Here is a 22290-nt window from a genome sequence, read left to right as displayed (position 1 = left end):
CACCTCGCTCGGGCTGTCAGGGTTGACCTGCGTGTGCCCTAGACGCGATTTCTCCTTTGGAAATTTGGAAATGGGTGATGCCCAAACGTCCCGCGCACGGCAAGCTCTGCAATGCTGCGCTGGGTCTCCATCAAGCTGCTTTCTCCAGGCACCGATTCAGAGCGTGCCCGGTGATTTTAGCAGCATGGCTACATCCCAGATTCCCTCCGAATTGCACAGGGGGAACAAAGCAGGATTTGGTGCTTGGAGGAAACGTTCCACCCGTGCAAAACGCCAGGAGCTCCCCTTGGCAGAGCATGCAAGCCAGAATCTGGGCTCGCTTCACCGGCATGAGCGACGGCCAGTGGGGAAGGTTTTACACCCACTGGCGATACTGTTAATGGTGGAATGAAATATATTCACAAACAACCAATATTTTCTCCGTCGCTGCAAAGAGCATGTATCTGGAAATAATTAGCATGCACAAAACCAACTTGCGCATTCCTCCTAGGCCTCCATTTTGTGCCGCCTGCAGACTCTGGCAACGACGGTTTTATCGGCAGCTCTCAATTTCTGCGTATTTTTCAGTATTTCTAACACCCAGTCCGGCCCAGGCCAACCCTTGCCCAAAGCTTGCTGGTGACGCAGAACCCACGCTCAGCCCCCAGCAAACCGCCCCCCAGCGCAGCTTTTTTGTTTGCATGGGTTGATGGCAGCGCTGGCTTTTTTTTCTTTTTCCTTTTTTTTTTTTTCTCCACAAAGCCTTCACCGTCACTGACATGCTCCTACTTGTGCCTTCGTCTCTGTAGATGACGGCAGCATCGGGAACTGGCTGCCCTGCAGCCATTCCCCCCAGAATCACGAGTTGCAGCAACTCCTTTTTGGGTCGAATTAAGCTTGGAAAGGGACCGAGGGGCTGCCCACAGCTGCTGGGTTTTTAGCTACAGGACCGGTGGGAGCCCGTGCAATGCCGGGATGGGTCCCACCAGCCCGTTGGCTGAATGTCCACCGTGCTGAGCGAGGACAGAGAAGCCCTGAAGGGCCACGGGCTCTTCACCCCATGGGACAACCCGCTGAGCACCTTCGCTGAGCCGAATTCCCTGGCAGAGGTTTGCTCCCTCCTCCAAGCCCTTGTGCTGACACCAGCTCCAGCAGCTGCCCCAAGGCTCCACGTTTCTCTTGCAAAGCAAGAGCATGTCTAAGAGCTCCTTCTCCCCGGAGGTCCTGTCGTTAGCTCAGCATAATTTGCCATCCCAAAGCACCTGCTTTCTTGCCCCGGGGCCGCATCCAGCCTTGTTGGGGATGGGTTGCACCCCCAGCACAGCTCTCCCTGCAAGTTCAATACCGTCTGCTCTGCTTTGGTCCAAACTAACGAGGGATATATACGCACGGACGAGATTTGCAATGCTTAAATCCTAAAGAAGCCCAATATCTTGGCCATGTCAGAGCGCTGTACACCTGGAGCAAAGCTGCAGTCCTCCCTCCAGCCCCCAGCAAAGCCCCCTTCCCTGCCTTGCCTGGGCAACCTGCCCTCTCTCCGCGGGGCACCGTGCATTGCTTTGGCTTAGTCACTGTATTTCTGCATTGCTTCTATGAGAAGTTCATTAAAGCACTTTAACTATTGTGAAGAAAACACACTGGAGATGAGCAACTTTGTTCTCGGCACATGGCAAAGTAGCTGGTAAACCCTGGTGGGAAGCGTAGCCCTGACCCCACCCTGGTTATCCGGTGGTAAAACTTGGCGTACAAAACCCAGCATGCAAAATCCGGTGTGCAAAACCCAGCATGCAAAATCCGGTGTGCAAAACCCAGCACGCAAAACCCAGCATGCAAAATCTGGTGTGCAAAACCCAGCGTACAAAACCCAGCACGCAAAATCACAGTGTGCAAATCCCAGCGTGCAAAACCCAGTCTGCAAAACTCAGCGTGCAAAACCTGGCATACCAATTCCGGTGTGTAAAACCTGGTGTGCAAAAGCCACCGTGCAAAATCCGGCACGTAAAACCCAGATGGGAAACCCAGCGTGTGGGCTCGGCCGGTGTCCCTGGGGACAGCTGGGTGCGCTGGTGGCTCTGCACCAAATGGGAAGTGAAAGCCAAAATGTTTTTGTGAAGCACCGACAGCAGCTCGAGAGGCAAAGATTAAAGTTCCGCACGTGAGAAGAGGAAGAGAAAACATGGCAGAAAATGAACTGGTGTGAAAACCCACAGCCTTCCACGTTCCCCTCCAGCCGGAGGAGTCCTGCAGAGGATCCTGCTCAGAGCAGTGCGGCTCCTCGGTTGCATCTGCTTTTCATAAGGGGACCAGACGGACAATCCTGGCTCTGCTGCTTCACCCCGGGGCCAGATTTGGTTTCTCTGTTCCCAATGTGAGCGTGGCTTTCAAAAGCCAGGAGTAGCTCTGGATGCTCCCTGTGAGATGCATGGCAGAGGCTCGATGTTCCTTCACTTAAGGGCTTCGCACCGTCCAAAGGCAAAGCCTTCACAGGGTGTTTCAAGCTGGGACATCCAAAATACAGCATTGCATCGGAGCGACTACAGAGGCGTGTGATGGACAGACGGAGGGACAAACAGCAGGGACCCGGCGTGCATTAAGGACATGACAGCAGCCATCAGGCTGGGTGTTTGGTTTTGTCCCGATTCCCTCCCGCTGGGCTCGCAGGGATGAAGGCGCAGTCTGTAACGCAACAATTTGTGATGGCAGAAGGAACGAGAAGAAGTGGAGAAGCCCGAGCAGCCCGGTGGGTCCAGCTCCTTCCCTCCTGCAAGTGAGTAGGGACGGCAGGGGAGCAATTTTTGACCTTCCAAAATCACCCAGCGTATCGCTTACCCCTGGAAAAGCAGCTTTTTATGTGACACCCTCCAAACCTGTGCCTGGACACGCATTAATCGCCAAGCGTGTGATTTTGCTCACGCGGCCACACTCGATTTCACCTCCGCAGCCGGGACGAGGCCGAAGCTCACCCTGGGAACCGCTCCCGGCGGGGAGAGGTGAGGCCCTAGCAAAGCTCCCCAGCCTTTCCGCGAGGTTATACCTGTTATTAATATATTATAGTTGCCAGGATAAACTTTTTCTTTCCAGTTCTCAGGAGGGGTGTTGGAGCTGCGTGGGCACAAGCTGTGCTGCCACTCAGTGGCAGCGAGCAGGAGGGTTCCTTGCCTTGCCGGCAGATTTTCAGCCCCTTCGAGGCAAGGAGAGGCTTTGTGCTTGTTTTTTTAACCAGGTTCATTTATTACTTATAGCATAAATATTTATATGTTTATTACAAGCACTACAATACCATGGTGTATTTATAATATAGAAATAAATATTTAAATTTTTTTGCATTTATAGTTATAAATGTCTATTTACATGTTTATATATTTATATTTGCCACTTTATACCAGCAATGTAATGTGTACCTTGCACAGCCCTGCAGCGGTTCCCCCAATTATTGCCGCGCTATAAAATAACATTAACCCACCGACCCCTCCCTGGCCACGCCCACGCCGCAGAGACCACGCCCTCCTCACGCTTAGCCACGCCCCTCACCCGCAACCACGCCTTCTCTCCCCCCGTGGCCACGCCTCCCCCCTCATGCGCGGTCACGCCTCCGGGGGAATCCCTTCCCAGCCCACCCCCGCAAGCCCCAGCGCCACGTCTGTGCGTGCGTGCGTCACGTCCGGCGGCGGGACCCGGAAGTGGCGAGGTGGCCGGTTGCTATGAGGCGGGCCGGCGACGGGCCGGGAGGTGAGCGCGGCCTTGGGTCTCCGGCTGGGGAGGGGGAACGGGCGGCGGGGAGGGTCCCTTCGGGGTGGGTTTCGGTCCGGGGGAGCGTCTCTCGGCCCTCGGGACAGGCTCCGGCTGCTGGTAGTGCCGCCGCGCTTCTGGGGAGCGGGGTGTGGGGGGGTGAGACCGGGCCGGGCCTTGCGGCCTGCCCACCGTTGTGGCCGTGAGGAAGGAGCAGGCGTTCTCCACAGCCCGCCGTGCTGACCTGCGAGCTGCCGAGGCCCTGTCCCCCTGCCCGTTCCCCTCCCTGCCGCTGCCCGGTGTGGGTTTGTGGGTGCCCCATGGGGCGGGAGTGGGCAGCTGCGGCTTGGCACCCGCACAGGGACTTCGTGGCACCTCGGGCAGGTGCTTTTGTAAGGATGGGGCTGTGTGGAAGGATTGTGAGACCAGCTGGGGGTGGTGGGAAAAGAGTGACGGTTCTGACCTGTGCTGAAGTGTTGGCATCTGCGTGGTGGTTGGGTTTTGGTGTGGGGTTTTTTTTTAATGTTGCTGATGTTATGTTATGTCTGGAGTCTTTATGTTTTGGGGACTGGCCTTGCAGGTGGTAGCAGAGCTGAAGATACTCTGTTTATAAAGACCTTGTGTAGCAGGTGTGCTGCTGTGTGTGCCTAAATTCCTCTCCTCTCCCAGAGTGGAGCAGTGAATAGCTGTGCTCCAAGTAGGGTCAGCTAGAGCGGGTTGCCCAGAGCTGTGTCTAGTCAGGCTTTGAATGTCTCTGAGGAGGGAGACTGCACAGCCTCTCTGAGCAACCTGCTCCAGTGTCCCACCACCCTCACGGTTTGGGTTTTTTTTTATATTCAGACAGAATTTCCTGTATTTTGGTTTGTGCCTATTGCCTCTTGTCCTGTCACTGGGCACCACTGAGAAAAGAGTCTGCTTCCTTCTTTACATTCTCCAGTCAGATATTTATATACATTCATGAGAGCTGTCTCCTCTCCACGTAAAACAGGCCCAGCTTTCTTGGCCTCTCATCATGGGAGAGATGCTTCAGTATCTTCAACATCTTTGTGGCCCTACAGTGAACTTGCTGTATGTATTTCTTGTTCTGGGGAGCCCCAAACTGGACCTAGCACTCCAAATGTGGCCTCACCAGTGCTGAGTAGAAGGGAAGGATCACCTCCCTTGACCTGCTGGCAGTGCTCTTCATAATGCTGTCTAGAAGATCATTTTTGTTTTCTTTTTAATTCAGGAACGGAAGAGCAATGGCTTTGAGAATGGTTGATGTGCCTTGTCAGTCTGAGGTGACTGGCTGATGTTTGAACACCAGCTGGTCTTTCTCTCTGCTGGCCATCTCCCAAAATGGGGAGGTAAGAATCCCAAAGGAACTGTCAAGTTAAATTGTGATGTCTTTTGAGTGAAGGACAGGGAACCTAATAATGAATTCATGGCTAATGATGAATTCAAAGATGGGAATAGTGTCTTGACTACACTCAAGCCAGAGCATGACCAAAGCAAAGCTAGAGCAGAGCAAAGTAAGCATTTTGTCCTTAGCTGCTTTCAGAATGCATTGTGCTTCTTTTTGGTAGTAAAGTCCATTTTTAAAGCAGATTATCCTCTTTGAATTTTAGGATCAGCATCTCATGTTTGCTTCCTGCTTCTTGGCACTTCAGTATCTCTCCGGTGGGATGTCCGCGTATTCTCAACACCACTTTGCGACAGATTGTTGTGATAGGAATACTTGCTGCTGCTGTCTCTTTGCTTTACTACTCTCTGGTAGTCATCCGCAATAAGTATGGACGTGCATACAGGGACAAAAGATTCCACAGGTGAGAGTTGAAAAGATTCTTGTGGAGAGGAATGAAATGTAGTTTTGGTGTGAAAGAGAAAGCACTGACAGGAAGCGTCTATAAAATAAATGAATTGGGAGGGGGGAGAAGTACGAGTAAAACTTCCTGCCTTTTTTTTTTTAATGAAGCTTTCCTTATCTAGGTTGCTTATAATTAATCTTTCTAATGTCATATTTAATGTGTCTGTAGCAGTGCAGTAAAACTACAGGCACAAGAATGTTGTGTAATAAATTATTCTGGAAATTGCTTTTGGTATTTATTCTGGGAATTTGATTCTTATAGGTGGCATGGCACTTTTTTCTTCAGCAACAGTACAGTAGTGGAAACTATGTGATTCCTATGATGGAAACTGTTGTCCCATTTTGAGTCTGACATTGAGAAAAACTTCCATATAGAACTTAATTGCCATGTAGTAATGCCTATTTTTCATCTAGATATCTTGCCCGAGTAACTGACACTGAAGCGACAGATACAAACAACCCCAATCTGAACTATGGAATCGTTGTGGACTGTGGCAGCAGTGGCTCTAGGATTTTTGTGTATTGTTGGCCAAGGCACAACGGTAATCCGCATGATCTGTTGGACATCAAACAGATGAGGGACAAAAACAGAAAACCAGTGGTTATGAAAATTAAACCAGGTACTGGAAAGAAATTAATTTTAGATGCAATTTTCTAGATAGCTGCCTATCCTAACTTTGCTTCTTCAAACCCCATGTTTAAAATGTCTGGGTGAAGGACACTTGCAAGTTGTCAGCATGGCGCTCCTCCAGATTTCTTTGAGTTTGCTTTGCAGAGAGGTTTGTTCAGTTTTAAAGCTTGAAACGTGACACTGATGGGCAGGAGGGAGAGGTTTCTCTGTGAACTAAGACAGTTGCTGGTTCAGTCGTCAGTTAACTTGGTTCTGTTTATTCAATGAATAAATAATTGGCTTTCTGTAAAGCTATTTCAACCAATTATAGAAAGGTAATATATCTAATACAGGTTTTTGTTTATTGTTTAGAGGATGATTAAGTGTTAGCTTCATTCTTATTTTCTTATTTCTGTAGCTGATTTCCTGGGTTTGGCTTTGGGTTGTTGGTTTCTTCTCTGTGTGTTGGTTGTCAAGATTTCCCAGAAAATGCCCAAAGCTTGAGTTGCTTCACTCTCATATTTATCTGTTTCACTAGGCATTTCAGAGTTTGCCAGCTCTCCTGAAAAGGTCAGTGATTATATCTCTCCACTTCTGAGCTTTGCGGCTGAACATGTGCCACGTGCAAAACACAAAGAGACTCCTCTCTATATTCTGTGTACTGCAGGAATGAGGATTCTGCCAGAAAGGTTATTGGCTGTCTTATTTTTAGCGTTTAGAATAGCAGTCCTGGTGTGACTATTTTTAACTGTTCAAAATGTAATTTTGCAGCCAGCAGAAGGCAATACTTGAAGATCTGCTCACTGATATTCCTGTACATTTTGATTTTCTGTTTTCGGACTCACATGCAGAGGTTATTTCGGGGAAACAGGAAGGTAGGTTAACGTTGGAAAAATTATCTTTGAAATCTTTATTACTTTCACAGTACAACTTGGATAATTTTTGTTGTTGTTGTTGCTTTTTAAAATTCTGGTTTGGTTGAGAGACCTTATTCCTCAGTAGCGACATATGGGATGTGGAGATGATCATCTGCTGTGATCTTCTAACTTGTCTAAATGTTTTCTAATTAGCAGCGAAATAACTTATCTGTGTTCAGCAGGAATTTTAGTCTATTTTCTCTGGCTTTGGGGAGGGAGGGTTAAGGATAAGGTACAGCTTTCTTGATGGAAGAAACTTTGCAGGGAAAAATGGTTTCTAAAGGAGTGATGTTTTGATGTGATCAGCTCACTAGAGACTTAAAATCACTTTAACGTGCTTAGTTTTTCTGAAACTTACACATTGGACAGTCTTTAACACATTGAACTAGGATTTTTATCCTTGACTTGGGAGAGAAGGACTAGAATAACTTGTCAGGAATATTTAACTTGGACGTATTTTATATATTAAAATATGAGCAGTGATATATCTTAACTCATATGCAAAAAAATCCCTCTTTGTTTTTAAGATGATATGTACCAGATATTCCTGAAATGTCCAAATATGTTTTCTTATGCATGTAGGAGTATATGCATGGATTGGCATCAACTTTGTTCTTGGAAGATTTGAACACACAGATGATGGTAGGTATCTTAATTGTGAATTGGATTTTAGGAAGTACATTCCTTCGAGTACGTACCTGTGCTTTCACTGTTGATGGTATGTTTTTAGACAGAGATGTTAGTGAATAGTGTGTGTGCAGATGCTGATGTTGGCTTAATTCGTATGTGAAATTTCAATGATCTGCATTGCTACAGAAAAGAAGTTAACTACAAGTAGTGTACTGCTGCTTTAGACCCACCCTAGTTGTATTTCTTAATGCCTTCTCATTGTTTTATCCAGAGGATGAAGCGATTGTGGAGGTGCATGTCCCAGGCAGTGAAAACAAAGAGGCCATCTTTCGTAAGAGGACAGTGGGTATTCTTGACATGGGCGGAGTGTCGACTCAGATAGCATACGAAGTCCCTAAAACTGTAAGCTTTGCCTCTTCACAGCAGGTTATTATCTGTGCAACTTTCTTCTTTTCCTTTTGATTTATTTTAATGCATATTCGTTGTTTTGTTTTCTTTGTTTTGAGTCCTATTCTTCATTACATCACATTCCAAAACCAAGGCAAGAGAAGATGGCAAATACCAGTCCTTCATCAGCTAAGCAATTCATTTGTGTTTTGTTCGTTCAGAAAGCTTATTTCAATTAGTATAATTTGCCACTAATTTTTAAGTGGACGTGCATTCTTTGTGTGCGTGCATGTATGTATGTACAATTTTTAAATTTGTGTTACACTTAAGAGACTGTATTCTGGAGTTTAGAAACCAAAAGTTGTGTGGCTCTTCTTTTATGTAAGAACTTATATAAGATGGGACTTTTCCTTCAAGTTGGGTTGGTAGAAACTGAATTAATAGGACACGGGGTAACAGTACAGTTTGTTTAAATATCACCCAAGTCCTCAGCACAGTTCATCTGTTGTAGGAAACAAATTTCTTTGTTACAAGTCTTAAATGGAACTTAAATTCCTCTAACTTCAATCTACTGAGTTCTAGAGTAATTCCTGAATTTTTGAAGTTGGATAACCTCCAATTAATTTAGAGAAATTATCTGAAGTAAGAATACCATAAAAGCCCTATGTTTTGACTCTCAATGCACTGTTATAATGATGTACATATTTATTTTTTTTAATCTTCCTGTGAAATGATGCATTTTCATTATTGCAGGTTTTAATAGCTACACTGCCTTTCAGACAGATGGCATAACAAATAGTTTGGGCTGTTAAACAAAAATATGGGCATTTAGATTCAGAGCAGATTGTCCCAGTGAAGTATGAACTGGAAACAGGAAGAGTTGCAGACAATTGATGACTGTTGTATGGCTCTGTCTGAACACAAGCCAATATAAAATAGGTATTCTGGTCATGGAACCTGTACAGGTTCCCAGACAGAGAATGACAAGAGAGTCAAACAACTGACTGTGACACTTAGAGTGCTAGTGCTGTTTTTCATTTACAATGTCAGTTGGAAGCCGTGCAATGTTATGCCAGGTTTCTTAGCGCGTTCTACATGAAGTGCGTCTGTTATGCATCTCTTAAATATCTGAAAAGCTACTGCAAGTGACTGATGTATGGTATGGGAGGAGAGCTGAGTGACTGACAGGTCTGCTGAAAAGCTTGAGAACTCCAGATTGGAAAATGAAGAACAGCTTTGCTGGGCAGACCATAAATCTATTTAACCTAGCAATCAGTAGTATGGGGACTCAGTCAGAAATGGTAGCATTAGGGTTAGTAGCTGCAGCGCATACTTTTTCATAGGAAAAGATACTTTAGTGTCCTTAGTGGCAGTTCCTGGCCTTTACAGTTCATTGAGTGTCAGTAGCAATAATGGAGTTCTCTGCTATCAATATGCTTTGCTCTCCCTATGAAGTAGAAGGTAATGTGGACCTGTGAAAAGCAAAATAGATGAGCAAGGAGTGAAGTTTTAAAGGTGTCAAGGGTATTCAGTTGTCCAAAGAACTCGTCTTTAGGTTCTGGTTCATATTGTTTATACCTAATCTTGGTGCTTGTGTTCCTGCAGGAGGAAGTAGCCAAGAACTTACTTGCAGAATTCAATTTGGGTTGTGATGCTCATCAAACTGAGCACGTGTATAGGGTCTACGTTGCAACATTCCTTGGCTTTGGAGGAAATGCAGCACGCCAGAGATATGAAGACAGTCTATTTACCAGTACAGTGCTTAAAAACAGGTAGCTGGCTGCAGTCACTTGGGGATATGGGTTCTGTGCCTCACTAGGCTCAGTAACCCCCTAACTTGAATATATTTAGTAAAATGTCCTGGCAAAAAACTTAATTTCTACAGCGTGCTGCATGCAATGCTGAAGTTCCTTTAAATGAGGATGCTCTGTTTTGATGCTCTTGTATCTCGGCGCTTGATATTTCTGATATGCAGTTGTTACTGTGCTTTCTCTTTTATACAGACTGCTGAGCAAACAGACTGGTATGACTTCTGATTCACCCTATCTAGATCCTTGCCTGCCCCTGGATGCTCAGGATGAGATCCAGCAGAACGGACAGATAATGTATTTGCGGGGAACAGGAGATTTTAATCTGTGTCGTGAAATTATTCAACCATTCATGAATAAGACTAATGAAACGCAGACATCACTTAATGGTGTCTATCAGCCTGCTGTGCACTTTCAGAACAGTGAATTCTATGGTTTCTCAGAGTTCTACTACTGCACCGAGGATGTGTTACGCATGGGAGGAGATTACAATGCTGCTAAATTTACTAAAGCCGCAAAGGTAAAGTGTTCTTGATATAAACTTTTTTCTAATTCAAAACAACTACTCTCTAGAAGCATTTTGTTCGGAAGGTCTTGCAACGAAACTCTTCCTTTAAAGATCCAAAATCTTTTTACCCTGCAATGAACTGTCACAGGGCATCTCTTTTCCTCACTGGGTTTTCTTTTAGAATACTTGTTTTAAGGCACAGTAGTAAAATTGACTGTAGAGGGAACGGGACTCACAGTAGTCAAGTTCTGGCAGAACTATTGATAACGGGGAAATCCATGCGGCTTCCACCCCTTGTTGCTTTTTAGGAATATCTTAGTTGTTGTTAGAAAAAGAATTCCTTTTCGTCTTGCGTTATACGTTTTATACCAGTTTCCCACATGTTACTCCTAACAAGGATCAATCTGTTGAGGACAGTTTAAAGTAAGGCTACAACATAAATTAGAGGAATTGGACTTGCTTTGTCAATGCCCTAAAAATAGGTTGTCTATTTTTCATCTCCAAGTACATAACTGAAGAGTTTAAGAGCTACTGAATATTAACTTAACCACAAATGCCACATATGGATCAAAATGTTACAGAAAATGAAATTTGTAATCTGACTTATTAACAGTGCAAGGGAAGTCATTATTTTTGAGTTTTCTAGCTTTCTGTATTTACAGAGCATCTTATCTCATGGCATTTTTTTCTTCTCAAGGCAGAAGCAAAGTTGAAGTCTGTCATGGTTTAACCCCAGCCAGCAACTAGGCATCACGCAGCTGCTCGCTCACTTCCCCCCCACCTGGGATGGGGGAGAGAACCAGGGAAAAAAAGTAAAACTTGTGGGTTGAGATAAGAACAGTTTAATAGAAGGGAAAGGAAGAAAATAATAATGATGATAACAATAATAAAATGACGATCATCATAATAATAAGGATTGGAATATACAAAACAAGTGATGCACAATGCTCATCACTCACCGACTGATACCCAGTTAGTTCCCAAACAGCAATCTGCCCTCCTGGGCCATCTCCCCCCAGTTTATATACTGGGCATGATGTCACACAGTATGGCATACCCCTTTGGCCAGTTGGGGTCAGCTGTCCTGGCTGTGCCCCCTCCTGACTTCTTGCGCCCCTCCAGCCTTCTTGCAGGCTGGGCATGAGAAGCTGAGAAATCCTTGAGTTAGTCTAAACACTACTTAGCAACAACTGAAAACATCACCATGTGATCGACATTCTCCTACTAAATCCAAAACATAACACTATAAGAGCTACTAGGAAGAAAATTAACTCTATCCCAGCCGAAACCAGAACAAAGTCTTTCTTTTTTTGTTCTTTCTTTTTTTTCCCAAGGATTATTGTGCCACGAAGTGGTCTGTCCTACGGGAACGTTTTGACCGTGGTCTTTATGCATCACATGCTGATCTCCACAGATTGAAGTAAGTATTTGTGTTTGTACAGCAAATTCGTTCATGCAGACTTGCCAGGGAGAGGTCATGTCCAAATGATCTGTTTAATGAAATCATTGAAAGTGTGAATATAACCTTAAATATTGCATCAGCCATAAAAAAAGTACTGATAGTTATGTGTCTAATTGTGTTCCCTCGCCCTCTGGGACTCTGTAACTGCTGGCCTGACCTTATGCCACTCTTTCTGTAGGTACCAGTGTTTTAAGTCTGCCTGGATGTATGAAGTATTTCACAGTGGCTTCTCTTTCCCTGTGAGTTACAGCAATTTGAAAACAGCTCTGCAGGTTTATGATAAAGAGGTGCAATGGACCTTGGGAGCCATTCTTTACCGAACACGGTTTTTACCTTTAAGGTACCAGTTGTTTTCTCAAATGTCTGGAAAGAGCATTTAGGTGGAAGGTATGGGAGTTTTGTGAGGGAAGAAGTATGGTGATAGCAAAATAGCTGACAGGTAGGGGGAGACAAGATGTTGTTTCTAGCGCATTATATATAACCTCAGTATGTATTTCAGGTAGCTCAAGTAATGCTTTATAAAGACTTCTACTAAAATGGGTTCTGTTTCTTGTGGTAAGATAGTTTGGAGGCAAAGTTAGATTTGCAACTTATGTCTGTTATCCCTTTGATTCTTTTCAGAGACATCCAGCAAGAAAACTTCCGTGCAAGTCACTCCCACTGGAGGAGCTTCTCATTTGTTTACAATCACTATTTGTTTTTTGTCTGTTTTCTGATTGTGCTGCTCTCCATCCTGCTTTACCTGCTAAGGCTCAGACGGATCCACAGGCGAATGTTGCGTAACAGCTCGTCTACTTCCCTATGGATTGAGGAAGGCCTTCCACCACAGAAGATTGCAGGACCCTTATGAGATCCTGTGATGGAGAGCTTTTATTGGACTTGCTACACAAAAAGCCATTTTTGCCTCAGGGTTCCTCCTTTTTGTCCCTTTAAACCATTGAAGAAGCAGATTTCCTAGAGTGTGTAATATGGCTAGGCTTTGGAAATGTGGGAAAATGGGGTCAACTTGGCTTAGTCTCATTAGACAATATCTGCCAAAAATTACTTTTTTTTTTTTAATATTGCACTTTTGTGTGTAATGGGACGAGCAAAGGCTCGCTGTCAGTAAATGAATAGCAGCAGCTTAAGCTATGTACAGTAAGAGAATGAGTGTGAATTCTCATCCGTTGGGTGAGATTGTGAAATACGGCTAGCTAGGATGAATGAGGACTGTTTTTATGTTCTTTTCCAGATTCCAGGACTGATATCACTTGACTTCTTAATTCTGAGTCTCCTCAGTCAAAGAAAAGGAAGTGCAGGGTTTTCCAAAGCAGTAAGAATACAACCTTTTAGGACAGCTTATCTGATTTTATATTCTGGAATAAGTACTGTGATGGAGAAGACAAATCTATTGCACCCAGTGCTGTGCTTCCACAAAACTGCTTAAATCAGTTTTGTTTACTTGTGACAGTTTCCGCTTTTGTCTTGGAAGCTATATCCTCATAGTGGCAAAAGTCACTACCTTTTAGTCCTTTATTTCTGTTTCATAATCATTCAGAGATCTCCCTGAAACTCCAGTAAGGTGAAGAGAACTGGAATATGCCTAGGCTTTTGTTTCTGCTAGAGTAGACATGCACAGTGTCTTTTATTTTTTTTGAGTACTGATTTGTTAATTTATATTTTATTTAAAACTGTTAATTTTACTTGAAAGTAAATTTGTCCATGATTAAAAGTGGGATTTATATGAACTTTTGGTGTATGGATATTTATTGCACAGTATCACTTCTGTTCTCATGGTTTGTGTCCAACTGGCAAAACTTTCTTCTCTTCTATTAGGCGTGAATGTGCTGGAAAACTAGATGCTGTTTTCGGTATTGGAGAACTAGACACATTGATACCGGTTTTGCCATACTTAAGGTGCAGTTTATTGATCTAAAAATCTCGATACTTTGAATTGTTTTATTGTCTCCTTTCACTGTACTTGCTTTTGCCTTTTGACTGTATAGGAAATCTAGGCTTGATCTGCTGAACTGCAGCTAAATTTAGGTGCTAAACTTCCTGCTCCTTCCATCCAGTGTCTGGTAGATGGCTGTGTTGCAGTCATAAGAATTAACTGGATATGTGGTGGAATTTTGAAATGGCAACAGAATCTTTAACTGAATGTTCAGAAATAACAAAAAGTGTCTTCCTTTTGTAAAGGACTTTTTGTACCTGACAAATCTAAGCACTTCAACAGCTGAGAGTCTGTTTTGCATTTTGCTGGGTTTTGGGCACCATCTGAGTGACTACTTAGATAATACACCTCTTGCTTCTGATATCTGGAACTGTGGTACAAACTTGTTGCACTCATAGGCTGATAAGAATTATCAGAAAACTGACATTGCCAGTTGTTACAGAGCCTGTACTTCCTGTTTTTGAGATGCCTAAAACTAGAGTACAGAGCCTTTAATTGCATGCTTAGATAAAGCAGCCCCCTTTGGACAAAGGCTGACGTTAGTGGTAAAGTGGAGACGAAGTATCAGTGTGTAATTTGGCAAAATCCAGGCAGATGCCAAGCATCTCTTAGCAGAAGAGATAGTGTCTCAAATGCAGCAAGCAAAAAAAAAAAAAACAACCAAAACCAAAAAAAACCTCAAAAAATGCCAATAAAAAAATGTGTGAAAATCATAAAAACATTAAAAAGTTGAAGGAAGAATGTTTCGGACCTAAAATAGAATTTTCTTTTAGATGCTGCAGCATTTTCTTTTTAGCGAAGTTTTTAACATGTAAGAGAATGCCAAAAAAAAAAAAATCATCTTAAGGCATAACTTTAAAATTGATTCTTTAATAGAATCAGAAGCTCATTCTTATTAAATAATGGACAGTCACGGGAAAAAAACTATTCTGGCCTTAACTAAGGTGGTATAAACATTTTTGAAAGGAAAAACAATTGTCTAAAGTAATGTAGTATGTCCTGGTTGAACCAAATGCAGGATTTTGACTTTGCTTTCTTATTTTGTAGGATGGACAAACTATGGCTGTGCACAATGAAGTATGTGTTTTATGGCCCCCAGAGCTTAAGATTTTAGTAGAACAAGCTGCAGCTAGCAAGCTTGGTGAATACAGTAGGGACAGGTACAGCATTGGGATAATGGAGACAGATTGGTCTTGTGCTTACATAAAGCATTGTGTGCCTGCTTTAGGCTTTCCACGCTCGTTTTTGAAAGCACCACACTGGGGAATGAAGATATGAAGCAGGAGTGTTTGGAATGTGAAGAAAGATAAGATGATGAATGGTGGTGAGAAAGTGATCAGGAAAATGGGGCATGAATGGGCAGGAAGCTTTCCATGGACCAGTGACTGCTCTGCAGTGTGCAGTGTCTTTTTCTTCTTTCTTTGACTTTTTTTCTGCTCCAGGATCCTAGCAGTATTGTCCTGCTTTTTCTAGTGATTTGGTTCAGGAAGGGCAGAATAAAGATGACCCAATACACAATTTCCTCCTGTAATGGTAAAAAGATACTGCCAGCAGAGATTGGTTGTGGGAGCAGCTACTGTTCATTAAAAATCTAAGCAGTCCATGAAAAACCAGATTCAAACAAGTCTAAGGCCTAGAAACTTAAACAACCTTTCTTCATTCATGCAAAGTAGTGCACTGAGGCCTGTTTTATATATGTTTTTTCCTCTCATTCAGATATCAGGTGGTAAAGTGCTTGGTAAGGAGAGCAGGTGTCAGGGTGCTTCAGAGTGAGGTGGGGGGTGAACTTTTAGTATCTTCAAAACTAAAACCAGCTGGCTCTTATCTGCTTGGGGACTTGCTTTCCTAAATTCTTTAAGGTCTTTTAAGGAATCTCATTAGATGCTTAGGTGCCCCTCCCTGTGCATGAGAAGGGTCAATTTGTCATGGTAATGCTAGTCACTGAGCCTCACTTTCACAGCTTGCTGGTTTGTTTTTTTTTTTCTTCCAATAAACTGTTTCCCCCAGTTGCTTCTTGGATTTGTATTTCTTTGTGCAGGTTTTCTGCTGCATTATGTCTTTATGGTTGTGATGCTAACTGAGAGATTTGAGGGGAATGGGCTGAGTTTCTTTAAACCCTGACTCTCAGCTTTTCTATCCATGGCCACACAGTCTCACACCCTGGTAGGAGTACAGTGAGCTTCAAGGGGTCGAGTATACTGGGAAAGCAGCACTGGGAGCCTGCTTCCTTCCAGCAAGTTGGGAGTTAAGCCCCTTGATCTCACACAGGTATAGGGGGCACAGCAGAGGCAGCTGAGTTAATTAAGTTTCCTAAAGGTGCACAGGAGAGAGCCATCATACTCATTAGAAGCAAGAGCCTATAACAGCTGGGAGAGCACAAGGCTAAGGAAGAACAGATGGTGCTGTGCTCTGGTGTGGTGCTCTTTGGAGAGGTTACTGCTTATCTGAGGTATTCTAGCTTCAAAGTGAAGGTTTTTAGCCCTGTTGGAGAAGGTGGGGTTGTGTTTTCATTGCTGTGGAACCCTGGGGAAGGTGCAGTAGAAGTGTGGTAGGATGCTATGAAGGGGAGCAAAGTGTGCAGCGTGGTTTGCAGTGAGGAACTGAAGTGGAAAACCAAGCCTAAAACTGACTGGTGGTTTTGGATTGATTTAGCAGCAGTCCTGGGGTAGATTGCTGTTGCTTGGAGAGAAATGAGTGTGTTGAGAGGAATTTCAGTAGATTCTTAGGCTGTGGGTCTAAAAAGGTTGATGGTCCTTGGTCTGTACCTTTGGAAAGAGTAGAGCACCAATGACTTGGAACCTCTGGCTTTTGCTTCTTTCAGGAGGTGGTTTTGATGCTGTAACTGGGATGTGCTTGGGGTTTGGGTATGGAAGAGAATAGGGATTTTGTCCTGGGAAAGTGTGTTTTAGAAGAAAGGACATTAAAAACTAGCTTTGTGTACTAGCCTAACCATTAGGGCAGTGTAGGGCAACAAAATAGTGCTGAGCATGTTGGCCTGATTATATATTTATGTTCGGGTTTGTAGTGCGATCGGAGAGCGTGTCTGTGTAAGGAAGCAACAGGAGCACCCTGCAGATCACTCTGCTCCCATAGCCTCACTGCTGGTGTGTCTGTGAGGCCGATGGGATGGCCTGTGGGGTAGGATTGGGATTGAGGAAGTCTGTTCTTCACGGGCACCTCCTTTGGGGTGCTCCAAGTGTTGCTGTTTAATGGGTAAAGAGGCTTTTGCAGTCCAGCGCCCAACGCAGGGGGGAGATTGAGCCGCGCACCATCCTTCTGTGTAACGCAGCATGAGATCTCAGCACACGAACTGTGTGAGGCCCTTCCTGCAAGGGCTTTGTGCGAGTTCATTGCATGTTAGTATTTGCTATATTGAGGCTGACAGATGCGCGGGTGCCTTTAATTGCTTTAAGAGCTTAAAGCCCACAAGGCACGGGGAGGAGGCACAGATTTTCAAAAGCAATCAGCTAAGTGCTAAACCTAAATGCCTGGATTTACAAGACTGCAATGCTTTTTGGTGCTTGAACCTGTGGGAAGCGTTTACAAATTCTGCTCTTTGAAAATCTGGCTGTATAGTGTCCCAATAATTAGAATTACTGTGTGTGTGGTCGGGTTTTGTTTTGTTTCATTCCCCCCGTGCCAGGTGTTTGCAGGATGGAGCAGGGACTCTGGAATAGCAGGAAGAAGTTTGTGACATCTCCTGAGGAGGAGACTAAAACCATGTTATTCTTACAGCTCTTTTGCAGCTCCAAATGAAAGCGGGGGGGGGGGGAGAAGCTTTTCCATCCCACCCATGGACAAGCCTGCTCCAAAGAGACTACACTAAGCAACAACACCAGGGGAAACATGATTCCCTTAAGAGACTTAGCAATACCTGTTTTCACTCAGTGCCTGTTCCTGGGCTCAGATTCCCAAGCCACAATGGTAATGTTTATCTGTTTGTGTCTGTTTCTGCATTAACATGCTTTATTTTCTTTCTTCTGCTTCTCCTATTCACCTTGTCCTTTCTCCAGGTCCATTAAAGACAGGTAAGGCATGCAGAAAAGCACAGAGGGGAGGCAAGGGCATTGCTCTTTGACCTATCCCAGTGACCTGGAAAGGACAGGTGAATGATACTGAAGCTTTTGGCTTCATGGCCCCTTAAACGTATCACTCTTCTTTTTGTTGTTGTGTTTTTGTGTGTGGAAAATGTCCAAAGAAAACAAGGCCAAATGTGGTCCCTAATGGAAGAAGTGGTTGGGAGACAAAATATACCCATGAGAAAGGTAGGGTATGATGGAGAGGGTGGGGAAGGGAGGAAGCACATGGCTCCTCCAGGAGCACCAGCCTTAAGGAGGTAGCCCTGGAGCTTGTGGAAACAAAAGGGTTTTCTGTCTCTGCAGCACTTAGCGAAGGGGACAGTCAATAGTAGTGACTTGATGGCATGCCTGATCGGGGGCACCTTGTTCTTACTTGTTCCATTGTTTCTGCCATTGTTGCTACTAAATAACGCATGAAGCTCATTGAAAGCCGAAATGAGCCTCGTGAGGACTTGCTGTGTCCCTCTCCCTGGCCACCAGCCTCTGTGTGTGTAGTGTTCAGGGGACCTGGTCCTGACAGGTTTTTTTCAGGTCTCCCACCCTTTGTTTAAAGCATGGGAGGATGACAGTGACTTTCTTGCCTGCTTATGCTTCAAGGTCTTTGGATTGGTAGGAAGTGGTGCTGGGAAGTTGCTTGGGACTGCGTTAGTGGTGTCTTCCTAGATGATGAGCGATATGTGTTGCTGGAGATACTTTTTAGAGCCCCGATCTTCAAAAGGAAGTGCTCAGCACCCTTGTACCAGGCCACATACAAATGCACTGAAGACACAAATGTGATATCCAGGTCTTCCTGAACTCCAAATGCTTTCCAGGGTCCTGGAAATTACAAGCTCTACATTCCCCGCTACAAATAACGTGCAGAGCAGGGCAGGATTTGAACCTGTAGATTGCATAAGTTTTCTATTCCTAGGTCTCATGTGTATGGCATTTACCAGCATTTCTCTTCTGCTGCTAACTCCAGTGCTGACTTGCAAACAAGATTCCAACAGTGCCACTTTTTTTCCCCATTACATGGCCTCTCTAGGTTGCTGTGGCCAAATTTTCGCAGGCAGTAATAAATAGTGGAAGGCAATAATCTCGGGTTAACACTTAGGGCATTGCCTGCCATGAAAGCTGAGGGTCCTCAGCTGCTTGCTGATCACATAGACATGAAGGTTGTTAATGAAATGGTGGGATCAGATGCAAGGGTGTGTAATGCATCTCCTACATAGCTGTTCCCTTCTGCATCCCACGTCCTGGCCTTGCGGTGAGCTCTTTTGCAAATTCAGCAAGTGGAGCCTCTGTCCTTGAAGTAATTGTTCAAGTTTCTGCATAAGAACAGAACCGCTAGCAATGACTGTCCTTGTTAGGACATGTTCTTTGGCCTGTCACAGTGAATCAGCAAAAAAGACATTAAAACAGATGTTTCCATAACGCCTTTTAAGGATGAGGAGGGATTTGCTGCAGTTGCCTGGGAGTTATGGAGACCAGTACATTGTGTTCTTGAGCATCTTCCCCCTTTTATAACCAAATAGCCTTAATCTGTTCAATTCTTCCTCTCTTCTCCCTTTCCGGGAGGGGGACTCTTGCCATCTAGTGGGAGGGGATGGTAAACCTCCAGGACCTCTGTCATCCCTCAGGGTAAAAGGACAAAATGCAGCCCTCTTTCCCGGAGACTTCTTTTGCGTGAGTCATTTCATTGCACATGGAAGATTAGCTTACACTGCTTTCCCACAGCCTTGTCCCTGCCTCTAATTGGTGAAGCTGGATTTCTCAAACTCTTTTTTCCTTTCTAGAAATCTCGCTCTCTTCACATTTTTTAGGGGCAAAACTTTGTTTACACCCTTTGTACTGGTTTCAGCTGGGATAGAGTTAATTTTCTTCCTAGTAGCTGGTATAGTGTTATGTTTTGGATTTAGTAGGAGAAGAACTTGATCATGCACTGATGTTTTCAGTTGTTGCTAAGTAGTGTTTAGACTAACTCAAGGATTTCTCAGCTTCTCATGCCCAGCCTGCAAGAAGGCTGGAGGGGCGCAAGAAGTCGGAAGGGGGCACAGCCAGGACAGCTGACCCCAACTGGCCAAAGGGGTATGCCATACTGTGTGACATCATGCCCAGTATATAAACCGGGGGGAGATGGGCTGGGGGGGATTGCTTCTCGGGAACTAACTGGGCATCGGTCAGCAAGTGGCGAGCAATTGCATTGTGCATCACTTGTTTTGTATATTCCAATTCTTTTATTATTATTGTTGTTGTTGTTGTCATTTTATTATTGTTATTATTTTCTTCCTTTCCCTTCTATTAAACTGTTCTTATCTCAACCCACAAGTTTTACTTTTTTTCCCTGATTCTCTTCCCCATTCCACTGGGTGGAGTGGAAATGAGTGAGCAGCTGCGTGGTGCTGAGTTGCTGGCTGGGGTTAAACCACGACAGACTTCTATGCTCATCTCCTGGATGGCTGAGTTGCACAGAGGGAATCTGTCAGGAACCTGTATGTATAGGGAAGGATGTAGGTGTGTGCTGGTCAGACACTGCATGCCACCTGCATTTCGTCAGGGGATTGCTTGGGGGAAGTTGCCTTTCAACAGCTGACTCCTTGAATCAGTGCTCAAAGACAGCTAGGATCTCTGAGTAATTGCTTTTACAGATAGAGAATGAAAAGTACTTGCAAAGTGCCTTGCAGTCAGGTCTTCCTTGGTCTAGGAAAACCAAAAGCTCACATGCCAGTTGGGAGATTTGAGTACTAACTGGTCTCCCCCCACCCCTTTTTTGAAAGGTTAAGGAGAGAAATACAGGGAAGCTGTATGTGCTTTCTCTGGGTATGTGCTGCTTTATTGTTCAAACTGCCTGGGACTGAGAAGGAACAGCTGCCGTCACGTACAAGAGCAGACATCATCTCTGAGCTCCTGTGCCTGTTATAGAAATCTATCTGCTGTGAGTATTTCTTGGGGCCTCAGGTTTTCACCCACCTTGGTGTATGAGCCTTTTTTTTGCTCAGAAGTAGGTGTAGTTAATGGATGTTGAAGGTATGTTACTCTCTAGATGATGGATCAAATTGAGAGCTGGAAGACGCAGTTCTATCGCAGATCTCATCGAGGCTGATCTGCACTTCTAGTCGGATGGGCCATTTGTTAAAGAGTCTGGACTTCAGAGATCTTGTTTTGGAATGTTTTTGTAGAGCGTTGTGCCTTAGTGAGCTAACATTAATTGCAAGACTGAGAAGTTGTGAGGCCTGCAGATTTGAGGGGATGACTCTGAAGTGTGGAAAAATAAGTGGGTGGTGGAAAGTAAGCATGATGTGGTCATTGTCTGCATTGCATTGACTGTTGGACTAGAACGCATGCAGAGGAGGAAGGAGAAGGAGATCTCAAAGGACTGATGTTATTTCTTATAGAAAATTAATCTCATTTTTCCAGCTTTGCTGGCTGGAAAAGATCTGTGTCATGCAAGGGTCCCTCCCTGAATAGAAGCAACGCACGTTTACAGTCCTTTCAACAGCAGCTAACAGTAACCAAATAGCAGGGGATGGGAGTCTGCGAGGTCAGTTCAGTCGCTACCAAACTCCTGGTATGGAAATCGTAGAAATTCCAGTAGGGATTAAACATATATATGAATTGGTTTATGCCTTTTTTGCGGGATGCTTAGACCTACGTCTCCAGAATTGCTGGTGTTTGTTAGCCATCCTATGAGCTCAAAATCAGGGATACAGCTCTCCAATTGCACATTGTGGGAACTTTCCACTAGGGCCAATTGGTGTGAAAATTGCCACGTGTCGTTAACACTCTTACAGAGCAGTTGGGTCCTTCAGTTGTTTAGATATCGCCTAGATCATCTCTGTGCGGAGCGACCTTTACGGAGCTTAGCATATCTGCTCTGTGAATTTGAAAGGTCAGGTCGACCTGCGGCTCCAGAGAGTCTACAGGGTGAAAACACAAGGTTTGGGGAGGCAATGAGCCTTCCCTTTTTAAAAGAACTGAAAATTGGAGAAGAGAGATTACAGAACTTAATAGTGCGTACCTAATTTTGGGGAGCATGGACCATGACTGTGACTACTTGGTCAAAACCAGTCTTGACTTGTCCATGTGGCAGGGTGTGTCCTTCAGGCAGATGCAGAAGAAAACATGTAGGCTAGGGATGTGGACCTGAAATGGTGGTTGTGTGCATGGATGAGAGACATTCAGCTGTAGCTGGTACTTGTACAAGTATTTTGCATGAAAATGCCCAGTATGTGTGGAGTCACTGAATGCAGAAAACCAATGCCTGCTGTTAGCTGTGGTATTGCTGCCCACAAGGATGCATCTTTGCCCCTTTGTTGGAAGAAGCTGAAAGATTACTGTTGGGAAGAGGGTAAAATATGTAAGATATGGGGTAGTAGATCTGTGCTTCCCTCCTGGTGAAGGGCAGCGAACTCCACAGAGCCTG

General features: G+C 44.5%; 1 protein-coding gene across 4 annotated transcripts; it reads left to right on the top strand.

Annotated features, from left to right (window-relative positions):
• Window positions 1-1761: 1761 nt before the first annotated feature.
• Window positions 1762-13603, top strand: ENTPD4 (ectonucleoside triphosphate diphosphohydrolase 4). 4 transcript variants are annotated; one of them, XM_075043570.1, is made up of 13 exons: window positions 1762-2969; window positions 4937-5054; window positions 5316-5513; window positions 5969-6174; window positions 6703-6853; window positions 6936-7039; window positions 7664-7723; window positions 7983-8137; window positions 9704-9870; window positions 10102-10426; window positions 11749-11834; window positions 12055-12216; window positions 12498-13603. In XM_075043570.1, exons 2-13 carry the CDS (start codon window positions 5047-5049, stop codon window positions 12724-12726), a joined length of 1851 nt encoding a protein of 616 aa, XP_074899671.1. In that variant the 5' UTR covers window positions 1762-2969; window positions 4937-5046; the 3' UTR covers window positions 12727-13603. The 4 variants fall into 4 exon arrangements, with proteins under 4 accessions (XP_074899671.1, XP_074899673.1, XP_074899669.1 ...); XM_075043572.1 differs by lacking the exon at window positions 1762-2969 and adding an exon at window positions 3620-3708 and having other exon boundaries at window positions 7983-8113; XM_075043568.1 differs by lacking the exon at window positions 1762-2969 and adding an exon at window positions 3620-3708.
• The last annotated feature ends 8687 nt before the right edge of the window (window positions 13604-22290 follow it).

The sequence above is a fragment of the Buteo buteo genome, chromosome 12, assembly GCF_964188355.1.
Source record: "Buteo buteo chromosome 12, bButBut1.hap1.1, whole genome shotgun sequence".
NCBI lineage: Eukaryota > Metazoa > Chordata > Aves > Accipitriformes > Accipitridae > Buteo > Buteo buteo.
This window is presented reverse-complemented; position numbering and strand designations above follow the sequence as displayed.